The sequence below is a fragment of the Colossoma macropomum genome, unplaced genomic scaffold (genome assembly GCF_904425465.1).
Source record: "Colossoma macropomum unplaced genomic scaffold, Colossoma_macropomum, whole genome shotgun sequence".
Taxonomy (NCBI): domain Eukaryota; kingdom Metazoa; phylum Chordata; class Actinopteri; order Characiformes; family Serrasalmidae; genus Colossoma; species Colossoma macropomum.
The window spans coordinates 50,263,563-50,279,761 of record NW_023494789.1 but is presented as its reverse complement, the minus strand read 5'-3'; the positions used below and the strand labels follow the sequence as shown (position 1 = coordinate 50,279,761).

General features: G+C 38.4%; 1 protein-coding gene across 1 annotated transcript in view; it reads left to right on the top strand.

The window, feature by feature from the left end:
- The window catches only part of esyt1b (extended synaptotagmin-like protein 1b), an 83,619-nt gene that overhangs the window by 60,255 nt on the left and 7,165 nt on the right, over positions 1–16,199 (top strand). Inside the window, exons 33-36 of the mRNA XM_036571572.1 lie at positions 10,821–10,892; positions 11,195–11,281; positions 13,682–13,828; positions 14,882–15,021. Of these exons, the coding sequence (XP_036427465.1) occupies positions 10,821–10,892; positions 11,195–11,281; positions 13,682–13,828; positions 14,882–15,021 (446 nt within the window). The remainder of the gene's footprint in view (positions 1–10,820; positions 10,893–11,194; positions 11,282–13,681; positions 13,829–14,881; positions 15,022–16,199) is intronic.

Sequence of the window (16,199 nt, the reverse complement as noted above, 5' to 3'; positions counted from 1 at the left end):
CTTTGTTCCCTGTTCTAATCCTCGGCTACACTCAGGGTCACCTTCAGCGTAGTCTGAGTTTAAAGAAGGGTTGATTGATTACTGGAAGCAGAGGGCTGTTTTTACACGGAGTTTCTCAGAAAGATGATGATTAAAATAATGAAGAATAAAATAAGAGTGCAAAAGTCTTATTAGCATAATAAGCATAAGGAGTGCAGGATCATGATTGTTTATGGCTAATTTTGTTTTTTTACAGCCAAATTGTCAGTTTTAGCCTTTATTTTAATCCAAAGCTCACTGTTTGGGGTTTAACAGCAATGTCTTAAACTGCACTATGTAAGATTTGGGGATTTGGAGACCCCTCTGGTGGAAACCTGTAATTGCACACAATATGTGGAAGAACATTCTGTAGCGTGGGTTGTGCTTCTCCCCCCTTCCCCGAGCGGATGAATCTGATGATTGAAAAAGAATTCAAAGAGAATTCAGTCTAAACTTGGTGAAGGAGCGTCTTCTGAGGATGTGAGTGAATTATTTACTATTGTCATCACATCTTCTTCAGTATGATGTTGATTTTGAGATCATCTGAGACCTAAACATCGAGGCGGACCTCCTTTTTGAGGTTGACGCGTGATGTTAAAGCGTAAAGACGTGTGAAAAACACCCGACCTGATGCCTCTCAAACCTGATGACTTTCAAATGATTATTTCAGGCTTTACAGGGCGACTCTCAGCAGCTCGCGCTCACCATTTTTTAGCCTGTTTTTATTCTCCTCCCTCAGTAATGATGCTTCTTTCAGTTTTAACAAAAGAAATCTTACATAGTGAAACTTTGTGTGGTTGTAATTTAACCAAACCTTTGCATACGACTGTATCTCTGTTAAAAATATGTCTTCTGTGTGCGTTTGTGTCTTACAGGCTAAATGAGCTGGTGGCCTCCACCGTACCTGTCGCTGTTAAACTCCCTGAAGAGCCGCACCGAGTTCCAGCAGCAGATATCAGTCATGATCCCAGCCTCGGCCCAAAGGTGGGAGAGTATTTGGGGAAAATATCTAATTGCGATTTTTCCGACTGCAGTTTAAATTGCAATTTTTTGTAAATTGAGATTCAGGCCTGATTTATTTCGGCCAAGAAGACCAGAATATTCACCGTTTCTAGCTTGGGGCTCGACCCCTGAACGGCCAAACCGCCAGCGCGTTGTGATTGTGATGGTTCTTCAAGGGTTCTTTAATAAAGACAATGGTTCTATATAGAACCATAAACTCTCAACGACCCATTTGCAGGCTTAAAAAGTTCTTTGCATGGTGAAATGGTTCTAAAGGTTTATGAAGAATGTGTTGTATATGGTTCTATATAGCATCTTTTTGAAAAGGGTTCTATATAGCACCAAAATGTTCCTCTATTGTTACAAGCTTAACATCATAACAGTAGAAGAACGCTTTTTGGTGCTATATAGAACCATATACAGCACATTCTCCATCATTCTGATGAACTATTTTACCCTGCATTGAACCGTTTAAGCATTGAGTGTTCATGGTTCTATATAGAACCACTGTCTTTATACTAAAGAACCCTCTTTTCTAAGAATCTTGAACCTTCATTTTTTAAGAGTGTAGGCTATAATTTAAAGAATTGCCGCCTTTTGATTTGAAAATTGCATCTTAAATTGTGATTTCAATGTAAAAGCGCTGAATCTCTCAGCCCTAGTATTTCTGTTTGTATTTGCATGTTTGTGTGTTTCTACAAACTCCTGCATGTAGAAGAACGTCTCATGTTATGTTTACAGGATTCGAGCAAAGCACCCCATTCTGCTACAGTGGGCGGGGCTAGTAAGGAACCTATCACAACAACTGAATCAGCGTCTAAAGGCAACAATGAGCAAAAGCAGCTGGACAAACCGGCCGAGCAGTGAGTTAATGATCAACTGAGCCTACAGTTGTGTCCACTTTTCTGTTTGAAGAAAGCTAGAAGTACAAAAGTAACATTTGTGTGGCAAAAACAGTCATAATTCGTTCTTACAGGACTATTTTCCAACTTTTCTTTATCCCTTAGAATTAAACAGGCTTATATATGCAAATGAGCTCTGTTCTGATTGACTGCCCTACATTGTACCTCATTCAAAAAGCAGTCCAGTCTGAACAATCGCTTAGCAGCATGAATGGGCGGGGCTAAACTACTGTATGCTAAAATAGGCAGATACACCAATCAGGCATAACATTATGACCTTGTTTTTACGCTCATTGTCCATTTTATCAGCTCCACTTACTATATAGGTGCACTTTGTAGTTCTACAGTTACAGACTGTAGTCCATCTGTTTCTCTGATACTTTGTTAGCCCCCTTTTACCCTGTTCTTCAGTGGTCAGGACCCCCATGGACCCTCACAGAGCAAGTACTATTTGGATGGTGGGTCATTCTCAGCACTGCAGAACACTGACGTGGTGGTGGTGTGTTAGTGTGTGTTGCGCTGGTCTGAGTGGATCAGACACAGCAGTGCTGCTGCAGTTTTTAAACACTGTATCCACTCACTGTCCACTCTATTAGACACTCCTACCTTGTCAGTCCACCTTGTAGATGTAAAGTCAGAGACGATAGCTCATCTGCTGCTGCACAGTTTGTGTTGGTCATCCTCTAGTCCTTCATCAGTGGTCACAGGACGCTGCCCACAGGACGCTGTTGGCTGGATATTTTTCGTTGGTGGACTGTTCTCAGTCCAGCAGCGACGCTGAGGTGTTTAAAAACTTCAGCAGCACTGCTGTGTCTGATCCACTCAGACCAGCGCAACACACACACTAACACACCACCACCACGTCAGTGTTACTGCAGTGCTGAGAATGATCCACCACCCAAATAGTACCTGCTCTGTGAGGGTCCATGGGGGTCCTGACCACTGAAGAACAGGGTAAAAGGGGGCTAACAAAGTATCAGAGAAACAGATGGACTACAGTCTGTAACTGTAGAACTACAAAGTGCACCTATATAGTAAGTGGAGCTGATAAAATGGACAATGAGTGTAGAAACAAGGAGGTGGTCAGAATGTTATGCCTGATCGGTGTGTGTGGCCTGGGACATTTTGAAACTTTAATGTTTATATACTGTATCAAATTGTCTTATTTAAAGAAATGATATGAGCCTTTTAAGTTGTCTTTAAAGGTGATTTAAAAGGGAATTCCACCAAATGTTGAACATTGCTGCATAATGTAGTGGCTGAGTTGTAGACAGAGTCATTGACATTGGTTTGATGTGAAATGGTTGATTGTAGAGGAGCTTCTTTACAGCAGATTCTTCACATAACAGTCTTTTTGTTTTTGTTTACTCAGTTCTCATGAAGAGCTTCATCCTCCTGCTCCTGTCAAACCACCCGCTGCTGAGGAGAAGACAGAGACCACCAGCTCTGCACACTCACTGCCCCAGCACTCGAGTCCTGACGCCAGCTTTGGCAGCCAGGTCAGAGTTGTAAGCAGTTGCAAAAGTTTGGGCGCCCCTGGTCAAATTCCATGTTGTGTTGATTTTCTAAGTGAAAATAAAGCTACATTCACACAGCGGGTTAAAGTGGCCCAAATCAGATTTTCTCACCAAATCTGATTTTTTCTTTGTTTGACTGTTTGCAATATCTTTAAATGTGATCTGTATGCGACATCAGTCTGAACAGATCAGCTCCTAAACTGACCCGCATGCGCAAAAGAACAGAGCGTCACGCGGCTCATCCAGAGGTAAACATGAACGAACGCCAGTCGCTCCCGGAGGATCAGCTTCATCTTCACCAGCATCACAGGAGCCATCATGAAGCTTCACTGACTGACAGCTGGGCTCATCACCCAGAACGTGTTTGAGCTGTAAAAAGGGCGCGGTCACTTCTTTGGTTCGCGTCCTCGGATTCTTTAAACTTTGCTTTCAGACTTTTAACTGTTCTTTGACGCTGCAGCCTCCTTCTCCTACGGCCACGTTCGGACATTTCTCTCGAAATCTCTTCAAACACGGAGGAATTTGGATGAGTCTCTTCTAAATTTTGGTACAGAAACATCAGCCTAAATGTTAATGAGATCTCAGCAGCGCAAAATGGTGATGAATGTTGTTGGATTGATGTAAAAGTTAAATGAATTCCGATCTGGCTGTTCAGAGTCGCATTGCCACAGATCGGATAAGTATCGGGTTTCAGTACCACATATGAAAGCGCCTCAAATCGGAATTAAAAATGTCCGATTCAGTGTGTTTATCTGTTCACACTGACACACAGACACACATCTGTGTCACATATGGTGAAAAAGATCGGATTTGGGCCACTTTTACCTGCTGTGTGAACGTAGCCTAAGAGAACACATCCTCTACAGCGAGCGCTGCACATTTGAATGCACAATTACTGTTTATTTACTGGATTTAACATATTGGGGAAAAATAAAACACAAAGTGTGGCCTGTGCAAAAGTTATTTTTTCCAATATGCTAAAAAAGTTATTACATGAAATGGTTATGAATATGCAAAATAGTCCCCAAAGAAAACATATTTTTTCAGATTTACCGCTGTTTTACGATCATACTCATATAAACTCAGGAGACTCGTGTAGGTTCACTGGTGGTTTTGGATATTAAATAAAATGGCTATATTTGTGTTGTAGTCATGGCGACCCCTGGTTAGCCTGGTAAGGAAATTTTGAGTTCCCCTTTAGGTTAAACTTGTGTTAGATTGTGGCGTAGATACTGACGTAAATGGAAGTTGTGCATTGAAATATGCAAACAAAAAGTCATATTTAAGTTCTCTGTAGAGGGTGTGTCAACTTACATTCCAACAAACCTGGGAGCGTCAAAACATATGCATTTGGCTTTATGTCACTGATGAGTTATTGTCCTTTATTTATTTATTTATTTTTTAACTTGGCTGCAGTGAAAATGATGTTTCTTCCTCAATATGAATTTAGATGAAAGTTGAATTAAAATTTTCCTCTATGCTGCCTGTAGGGGGTGCTGCGTATCCACCTGCTAGAGGCTCAGAATTTGGTAGCCATGGACAGCCTGATGGGGGGCATGGTGAAGGGGAAAAGTGACCCCTATGTGAAGATCAGTGTTGGGGGCACCACCTTTAAGAGTCACGTGATCAAGGAGAACCTGAACCCCACCTGGAACGAGATGTACGAGGTAGAAATCCTAAGAAACAGTTGAAAGAGACAGTTGGGGGCAGTCGTGGGCTGGAGGTTAGGGAACCAGCCTTGTGACCGGAAGGTCACCGGTTTGATTCCCTGAGCCGACAGTACGTGACTGAAGTGCCCTTGAGCAAGGCATCTAACCCCCAACTTTCCCCCCGGCGCTGCAGATAGGGCTGCCCACCGCTCTGGGCAAGTGTGCTCACTGCCCCCTAGTGTGTGTGTGTTTAATAGTGTGTATGTGGTGTTTCACTGCATGGATGGGTTGAAATTGCAATGTGCAAGTACAGTTGGTCAATGATTCTAAATTGCAAATTATTAAATTACTATAATTATTTTAAAATAATTTATTTGTTAAATAATTTTGCATATCACACCCAAATAAACATTTTGTTTTCTACAGGTTTCAGACTTAAAATAGATCATTAGAAAATGCACATTGTAGTTATCAATGTTGAATAATGTGGACAAAAATATATGTGATGACATTTTTGGCCATATTGCTCAGCACTCGTTGTAGCAGACAAACGCAGATTCATTCGTGATTCATATATTTGTCTTGATTGTTTGTAGATGATTCTGAGTCCCGACCTGAATCTAGAAGTGAAGTTCGAACTCTATGACAAAGATATCGACTCTGATGATTTCCTTGGAAGGTGAGTATAAACTATTTGCACCTTCTTTTAATGGTTGTCAATTAGAGATCAGATGATACTGATGCCCATAATGAAACCTCGAGTATCGGCCAAGACTGAAACTGATTCCGTGTCGCTTTCTTTAAAAACTAAGCTGTAAAATGAGATTTTAATTGAGAATTTCACCTTAAAAGAGCTGCTAAAAGTACTCTAGAACCCTACAGAACAGAACACATAGTGAAAGTATGACTTACACTAAACTACAGCTGTTTTAGTTTTATTCAGTTAAAAAACAGATTCTATTATTATTGTTCTTATGTTAAAGGGGAACTCCACTGATTTTTCAAAAATTCTAGATAATGAAATAGTTGGGATGTAAACAGAGTCATTCAGAGTGGTTTGGTGTGAAACGCTCTGCTCTAGAGAAACTGACCGAGTCAGAATTGTTCACAGTGGTGGTGATAGGAACCAGACGTCCACCTCTAAAAGCTCCCTCACAGAAAGTTACTACATGAAATAGTTAGATATACGCTGCCTGATGTCTGAGACATTGCTTTGTAATAGTTTTGTGATAAGGTTTCGGCTTAAAATGCATTTGAATCCATTTATTTCTATTCATTCATGGTGGAGGGTTACACAATACAACTGAAGGGCATTGTGAGGCAAAATAGTCCCAGAAGAAAACTTATTTTTCAGCTTTATGACTATTTTACCACCAGAAACATAACATACATAAACTCAGAAGACGTGTGAGTTCACTGGTGGTTCATGATGGTAAATAAAATGGCCACATTTATCTTGTAGACATCATGACCCCTGGTTTCTATCACCTCCACTGTAAAGACATCTGAGTCGGTCAGTTTCTCTACGGTGAATGATTGCACGTCACACTACTCCAAATGACTCTGTTTACATCTCAAGGACTGCCCCCTAGTGTGTGTGTACTCGCTAGTGTGTATGTGGTGTTTCACTGCATGGATGGGTTAAATGCGGGGGACTAACTGAAGTTGATACACATGTGTAAACACTTAAGGTGTGCTTCTGTAATCCGTCTGTAACAGGGACTAAATCATTAGTAGTTACATTGTTGTTGCATATGTAGTTCACATGTAACTACACAGTTATTAGAGACACTAAATATAAAGTGGGACCGAAACATTGTTTAAAATGTAGTTAACTTTATTCAAGCAGTATCTGATGTTAAAGTCCAGCCTAAAGAAATGCGTTTGACCTTTTCTCATTGTCCACAACAGGTTCAAGACCAAACTTGGAGACATCATTAGATCCCAGTACACTGATGAGGTGAGTCCTGCTGACCTTTCACTGTTTGGCAATGATGCTCATCAAATACAAAAGTAAAATTATTTATTGGTCTGCTCTCTTTAAAAAGATGGTTCTTCAAGGGTTCTTTAGTAAAGACAGTGGTGCTATTTAGAACCATAATCACTCAAACAACCGTTCGTATGCTTAAATGGTTCTTTGCATCATGAAATGGTTCTTCAGAATGATGGAGGATGTGTTGTATATGGTTCTATATAGAACCTTTTAGGTCTATTTAGCAACAAAAAAGGTTCTTCTATTATAACAAGCTTGACATCATAACAGTAGAAGAACCCTTTTTGGTGCTATGTAGAACGCCTGTCTAAAAGGTTCCAGGTAGAACCATATACAACACATTCTCCATCAATCTTAAGAACCTTTTCACAATACAAAGAACCCGTTAATCATGCAACGGGTTCTTTGAGTGTTCATGGTTCTATATAGAACCATTTGCTTTACAAAACAACCCTTAAAGAACCATCTTTTTTTAAGAGTGTATATAGCACCAAAAAGGGTTCTGCTGTTGTTACAGTGTCAAGCTTGTAACAATAGCAGAACCCTTTTAGGTGCATTTAAGTATGCAAATGGTTCTATGAGTGTTCACGGTTCTAAATAGAACTGTTGTCTTTACCTAACAACCCTTGAAGAACCATCTTTTTGTAAAATGCAAAAACATGAACAAACATAATCTAAAGAATTTAAAAATACTATTTGGGCTGCTGTAACTAATAATCAGGCCGTATTACAGAAACTCCATAACTCTGAAATCTTATCTGCTTAATCACCATGACGACTTCAGTTAGGGCTGAATTTAGGACAGAAGCTGTTACAGAACAACAGTTCTTAAGTTCATAATCTTATTCTACGATGTTATTGGCGATAACACACTCCTCGAGTGTTCTATTGCTTTAATACAGCAGTTAAATAAATAAAGTGATAAATTAATAAACTGGGCCGTGAACGCGGCGTTTAATATGTTTTAATGTTCGCAGTTCCTTCACCAAATTATAGTTCCTTAACAAGCAGCTTGTTGCTACGTCAGAGTAACGAGCTCCGCCCACTCACTGCACAGTCTGCTGTAAGCCTCGCCTTTTGAAGTACAGACTGAGCCATAAAACTGCCACAATATCAAGTTTCAGCTCAGTGTTGTCAGTTTTTTCCAGATCAGTATTAATGTTGTTTTGTTCCAGCCAGTCTGTAAAGCATCTTACAGCCCATTTAGTTTGGCGAATGGTGTTGGGTTCATTTCTGGCTGATTCCAGGTTGTTCAGCTGTTCTTCTGTCACAGCTGCCGACTGAAAAGCTGTTCAGTGGTGATGACAGTTTGGGAATTTAGTGTCGTCTCATCTTCAGAGTCTGACCAAATCGGTCTGTCGGTCAAATGTGATCTTAAAAGTGTCCATTTTCTGTTTGTGGCAAAGTAAGAAGTAAAAACGTTCAAATGCTTTGAGCGTCTCCTACAGCTGTCAAAGTCGTGCTTAGCAACGGCCCCAGGTTCTCATGCATCATGGGTAATATCAATACACCTTTCAAAATCTAATACAAGTTTAAACTAAGGGGGAACTCCACTAGATTTTCGAAAATTCTGCATAGTTTAATCAAATAGATTGATGTAAAATTGTTTCATTGTACAGAAACACTTGTAGAGAAACACAGACTCAGATGACTTTACAGTGGTGGTGATAGGAACCAGGGGTCGCCATGACTACAACACAAACATAGACATTTTATTTATTATCCAAAACCACCAGTGAACCTACACGAGTCTTCTGAGGTTTATGTGGAGTTGTGATGTTGAGAAAATAGTGATTAATCTGAAAAAAATACTATGGGAACTTTTTAGCATATTCATAATTATTTCATTGTTACATTTGGCAGATGTTCTTATCCAGAGCGACTTACAATTGATCATTTTACACAGGTAGGTGAAGGGAGTGTTAGGAGTCTTGCCCAAGGACTCTTATTGGTATAGTGTAGGGTGTTTATCCAGGCAGGGACTGAACCCCAGTCTACAGCGTAGAGGGCGGAGGTGTTACCCACTACACTACACTATACCAACCACCATTTCATGTAGTAACTTTCTGTAAGGGAGTTTTTAGAGGTGGACGTCTGGTTCCTATCACTCACCACTGTGAACAGTCCTGACCACAAGATAAAATGTTGTCTTATTTTAAGCTTCTCATCACTTTGTTGCAGTGGTTGACTCTGAGTGATGTGAAACATGGTCGTCTACATCTGGTTCTGGAGTGGGTGCCCGCAGTGACCCAGCCTGACAAACTGCAGCAGGTAAGTGTTAAAGAGAATATAGTTCACTACAGTTCATCTAAGTTCCAGTCAGACTAACAAATCTGCACTGAAAATGTATTTTTTTATAAATCAGGTGCTGCAGATGCAGAATGCTCAGTCCTACCAGAATAAAACGTCTCCCTCAGCTGCTCTGCTGTCCATCCTCATTGAGAGAGCTCATGCACTACCAGTGAGTTACGCACGAACGTACACACACACACATTAACTTGGCCTAAAGGGCACATATCTCACTTTTGAGGCCCTGTGTTGTGCCTGATTAAGTCCAGGCTTAAAAACACTTTACATCTTCAGCATGAATAAGCAGGGCTGAGCTGCTGTAGCTTGAATAGGCAGATATATGCTTGTATGCAGAAGTTTTCACACCCCTGATTAATCTGCATGTTTTGTTGAATTTCTAAGTGAACACACTTTCTATGGAGAACACAGTTCTGCACGTTTTAAGGCACAATTACTGCTCTGTCTATTTCATGAATTCAACATGTTCTAGAAAAAAAGCTTAAAATGGAGCCTTTCCAAAAAGTTTTATGCTTCATTTCATTTGAAAAAAAAGTATCTTAACCTAAACAAATAAATAGAAACTGTGCAATAATATTTAGCGGAAAAATGCCGTATGTAAGTGTGTCCGCTGAAGAGAGTGTGTTAACTTATTTTCATGTTGTAAATCAACAGAACATGTAAACTAGCCAGGATTATTCACATTTTTGCATATGACCGTATGTAAATATGTGGATTTCCATGACATCACACAGATAGTGTCTTTAACCCTTGTGTGGTGTTGATGTGTGTGTTACTCAGTGGTCGGCTGGACCCACCACATTATTTGTTTTTTTTAAATCAATACAGTCATAACAATTTATGTGAAAATACCAGATGTTTAAAATATCACAAGTGTCCAGTGCAGGGTTCTCCTTTAGCAGCTGTAGCCAGTCAGCAGCCTGTCCATGTTGTCCACCCTCAAACACACACAGACACACACACACTAACAGCAGGCCATGTAGGAGGAGAACAGAGTGAAGGACACAGCACCTCCACACTTTTACTCCCCGCGGGTTCAGCCCAACACCACATGTGTAATATAAATGTGTGGGGGGGTGAACAGAGTGAAGACACTGAAAATGGGTTATTTTATATGTTCTTCACTGAAAATGAGCAAAGACCAAGAATCTGAGGCTGAAATAATAATAAATCATCATTTTTACTTTTGGTAAACATTGAAAATGCGTCCCATAGATCCCAACACCACAAGGATTAAGACAGGCTGCTTTTGCAGCTTAGCTTCAGTATAAGGCCTGTATATGCAGGGAAGTGAACCATATGTTTTGAAACTTGTTTGTATTAAATAAGACTCTCTTTATTGTCAAAACAGTGCAGTAAATCTGTTTTTCTATTATATGTGCCCTTTCATTATTCACAGTAAATGTTTATGTCCTGTTTTGTGCCTGTGCAGTTGAAGAAGAGCGGGAAGGAGCCTAAAGCTGGAGCTGAACTTGTTCTTGGGGCAACATCCTACAAAACGAAGGCAGGAATATTTCTTTATATCGTTTACGTTTACAATATAAAGCCCCCCAGCATTGGGCTGTGGAGCAGTGGAACTGTGTTCTCTAGAGTGATGGAGCTCCATCCAGTACCTTTGGGATGAGTTGGAGTGACCCAGAGCTGACCAACCAACATTAGTGCCTGACCTCACTCAATCAAATCCTCACAGCAATGTTCAACATCTAGTGTAAAGCCTTCCCAGAAGAGTAGAGGCTGTTACATATAGTGTTCAAAATATATACTTTAAGCTAAATGTTCTAAAATTCTGCTCTCTTCTCTCTTCAGGTCTGTGATCGCTCCACCTCTCCTCAGTGGCATGAAGCATTCAACTTCCTCGTTCACGATCCGAGCAAAGACATGCTGGTTATTAAGGTGAAGTATTTGGAAGTTCAGATTTATCCATATAAGGCTGCTTCTGCTGTCGAAATGTTTTGAAAATGGACCAGAAATTAATTTAAGGGTCCCAAGGAAAAGCTAATTTTACTTACTTTATTTTTTAACCAAAAGATTTGTACACATTAGTGAAGTTTCTAAATATATCACTCACTGGTCTATACAGTCTATACATGGAGTCTAAGCTACAAAAACAGCCTAATTTGAATTTATTGTTTTTGTGACATCATAAAAACCACCACATTTACATATCATCCTTTTCTCTCAGTTTAGCCCCCTGTTCATGAAATTATAAGTGGTGTTTTAGTTCTGCTTTGACAGACAAAACAGGACAGCCAATCAGAACAGAGGTCATTTACATATATATATAAGTCTTAAAGGCATTGTAACCAAAACAGCCTGTTTAAGGGTTGAAGAGAAGTTCAAAAAAAGTAAATGATGACTGTTTTTGGTACATAAACCTACACGTGCTGTCAGCAGATCTAAAGGAAATAGATAAAAACAAGAAAAATGCAGTTTATGGGCCTTTAATTATCAGACTGTAATACAAATAATGATCTATGCAATACAACAGCGTTTTAGGGCCACTGTTAATAAAAGTAAAAATAGTAGACTTCTAGAATGAAGTCGTTATAGTTCGAGAATAAAGTTGGAATATTTTGAGAAAAAAAGTCATAATATTTTGAGAATAAAGTCACAATATTTCCAGAAAAAAGTCAACATTAAAGTGGCAGTAATATTACGACTTTATTCTCGAAATATCATATCGTACGAGTTTTTCATAAAATATTCAGTTTTTTTCTTGAAATATTACGACTTTTTCTCGAAATATCATACTGTACTAGTTTTTCTTCAAAATATTACAACTTTATTCTCGAAGTCTACTATTTTTATTTTTATTATCAGTGGCCCTAAAATGCCATCATAATGCAAAGTAGCTTATAATTTCTGAAATTTTGTGTACACCGTCACTGTAGAAGCACATTTTCATTCTTGCTGAGTATAAATGGCAAATTGCGTTAGCTTTAGCAGACAAGCGCTAGTATATTTCAGTTTAGCACGAATGTGATCTTGTATTGAAAGTCTAAATCAAAGCACATTAGTTATAAATGCATGGTAAGTACATGCTTATATCACTGAATATGAACATATTTGCTTTTCTGTGAATACTGTGAGTCTCCAGGTTAGATTTTCCACGCTTCTGTCTCGATGCTGTTTGGCCAACTTCAGTTTCCCAAAATTAGGTTTATTCTACTTTAAAAATTGTTACTTTAGGTAATATAGGCATATTTTTTATGTATATTGTGTATATTATATAAGTATATATTTGGGCATATAAATGTGGGACAGACATTTATAAACAGAAAACAATCTTATAAATGACTGATCATCAACAGTGTTTATTTAAATATGTGCTGCAGTGTCAATGAAAGAATTCAGGAAATTCTTTTCATGCATTTGAAGATTGAGATCACAGGTGTGGTTTGCGTTTTAATTCAGAATATGCTTCAAAAATTAAAGTTAGTTTATATATGAAAATATGTTAAAACACTAATAAAATATTTTTATCAGTGACACTTTAGTGAAGGACTGTCTACAGTCCTGAACACTCCAGGTCAAGTTACATGTTTTGTTTTTGTTTTTGATTTTTTACGTTAAATTAAGTGTAAATAAACTCATCCTTTACAGAGAAAACACTTCTGCACACTTTAAGGCACAAACACTGTTTATTTGCTGGAATTAACATATTGGGAAAAAGTATGGCACAGTTTATATATTTATATATATTTATTTTTCCCATTATGTTAAACTCAGCAAATAAATATAATTTGTTTATTAAAATAAGCAGAAATATATCATATTTGTGTTCTATTTAGAGGATGTGGTCACATATTTTACCTTAGAAAATCAAGAAAACATGTAACTTGACTAGGAGTGTTCAAACTTTTGCATTCACTGGTAAATAAGCCTTTCATAACAAATGACATAAACCTGGATAGACATTTATAAAGGCTTATTCCAACAAGCATTAATTTTCATAACACCTGCTGATGAGAAATGTGGACAAAAATGATCCTGATATTATTATTATTATTATTACTATTATTACTATTATTATTGTTATGATGATGATGATGATGATTATTATTATTATTATTATTATTATTATTATTATTATTATTATGACAGCTGAGACTTATTATATAATAAGCCTTTATAAAAGTTTATGTCGGTTTATATCTTGTCACAAATGTTTATGTAGATGTGTGTCTTCAGTAACGTGTTGACATGTTTTCTCTGCTCCAAGCTGGAAATGTGAACAGATATCTGAAAATCCACTGTCCAGTCCAGTTTATAATCTTTAATCTTTCCACACAGCTCTCCAGTGGGTGGGATCAGCCTATGGGTTCTCTGGTCCTGCCAATGAGAGAGCTGCTCTCTCAGCCAGAGCTGCTGCTGGACCGGTGGCTGAGTTTGGATGGAGCTTTACCTGAGAGTCAGATCCTGCTGAGAGCACAGCTGAAGGTACTGAAGCGTGCAGCTCTCACAATCCCAGACTGGCAGGACTGATGGGCAATATGAGGCCAGCTTTATAGACCTGGAAAGAACTGATCTGAGAGAAAAATAGACGGACGGACGGACGGACAGATAGATAGATAGACGGATGCACAGATAGATAGATAGATAGATAGATAGATAGATAGACGGATGCACAGATAGATAGATAGATAAATAGATAGATAGATAGATAGATGGACGGAAAGATAGATAGATAGATAGATAGATAGATAGATAGATAGATAGATAGATAGATAGATAGATGGACGGAAAAATAGATAGATAGATAGATAGATAGATAGATAGATAGATAGATAGATAGATAGATAGATGGACGGAAAGATAGATAGATAGATAGATAGATAGATAGATGGACGGACAGATAGATAGATAGATAGACGGATGGACAGATAGATCGATAGATAGATAGATAGATAGATAGATGGACGGAAAGATAGATAGATAGATAGATAGACGGATGGACAGATAGATCGATAGATAGATAGATAGATAGATAGATAGATGGACGGAAAGATAGATAGATAGATAGATAGATAGATAGATGGACGGAAAGATAGATAGATAGATAGATAGATAGATCGATCGATAGATAGATAGATAGATAGATAGATAGATAGATGGACGGAAAGATAGATAGATAGATAGATAGACGGATGGACAGATAGATCGATAGATAGATAGATAGATAGATAGATAGATGGACAGACAGATAGATAGATAGATAGATAGATAGATAGATAGATAGATCGATAGATAGATAGATAGATAGATAGATAGATATATAGATAGATAGATGGACGGAAAGATAGATAGATAGATAGATAGATAGATAGATAGATAGATAGATGGACGGACAGATAGATAGATAGATAGATAGATAGATAGATAGATAGATAGACGGATGCACAGGTAGATAGATAGTGGTGCAAAGCCAGGATGAGTGTGTAAAAGGCCTCTCTGCAGTGAACTCTGACCCTGTTTGTCTCTGTTTGAACTCAGGTCTTGAACTCCAAGATGGCTTCCCTCATGGCGCTTGGTGCTGGTCCTGTGTTGAGCAATAAGCAGGCGGCCACAACTGGGCAGATCAAAATCTCACTGTCCCACCAGAAGAAACTCGCTGTTGTCGTTCACGGTTGCAGGTCTGTTCTTGTATCGCAGTTCTAGATCTTTGTCCTTTTGAGTTGTCATATTGAGAGCGTGTGATTAGTGGTACTGTGTGGGGTTTGAGTGTAAATCTCAGAATTCACTCCTATATTATTTTAATTTCCGGTCACTCTTTATTTGGATGGACCCCTATAGATGCTCTACAGATACTTAAAGTATTAACAAACGTTCTGGTGATGTTCAGCTGGTTGGTGAGGATCAGGATTAGAGGTATATTTCAGAAACTCACACTGAACTTGAAGTTCAGCTGAATTTAATGGATATTTAGTTGAATGTTACTTAAATACATACTGAACATTTATAAAGAATCTACAGTGGACCATCCAAATGAAGTGTTACCTGATCTCCTCTTGGTGTGTGTAATATGGTTTGAATGGTTCAAACAACATAAAATTGTGTTGAATATTATTGCATAAACTTGCCAGACTGTTACAACTCGCCCCTCAGTCTGTTAGAGTTAACCCCGCCTATGGGGTGAGTTATAACATCTGCACTCCTGACACTCTCGGCTGGTTGTTCATGAACTGTAGGTGCTGGAAACAAAGTTTATGCTTTCCTTTATAGCAGTTTGGTACGTTTGGTAAGGGCAGTATTCGTTAGCCTACATGACGCCTGCATAAGCTCATCAGAGTGACTGACGTAAACCTACATATCACTGCTGTTGGAGCAAAACCTCGTATGTCCAAAATGGTCACTTTACAGGAGAAGGAAAAAACATACTTTAAGTTTAATGTAAGTCAATGGAACCAGACTTTTTTTCAAGTCATTTTGGGTCGTTTCTTTTGGTCCATTCATCATGAAATTTACAGACAATGTAAAGGACAACTGGCATTTTCAGATTGTCAAAAAGTGAAAAACATCAAAAGTGGAGATACGAGGTTTTGTTTCGACAGCAGCGAAATGTTGTTGTTTAAAAAAATTCACTATATCCAAAATTACTAATTGTTACACAGCATTTTGGAATGAAACTCTAATTATTATATTTATTTATTTTATGTCTTCTGAGTAAATGACTTTCGAGTTTTCCCTTCAAAAAGCACTGTTGCAGCAAGAATGACAAAAAATACTAGTAAGTGAATAAATAAATAAATGAATAAATTAATTTTAGTATTTCCTTTGCTAAAATGTATAAAATGAACCGTATTGTGATGCG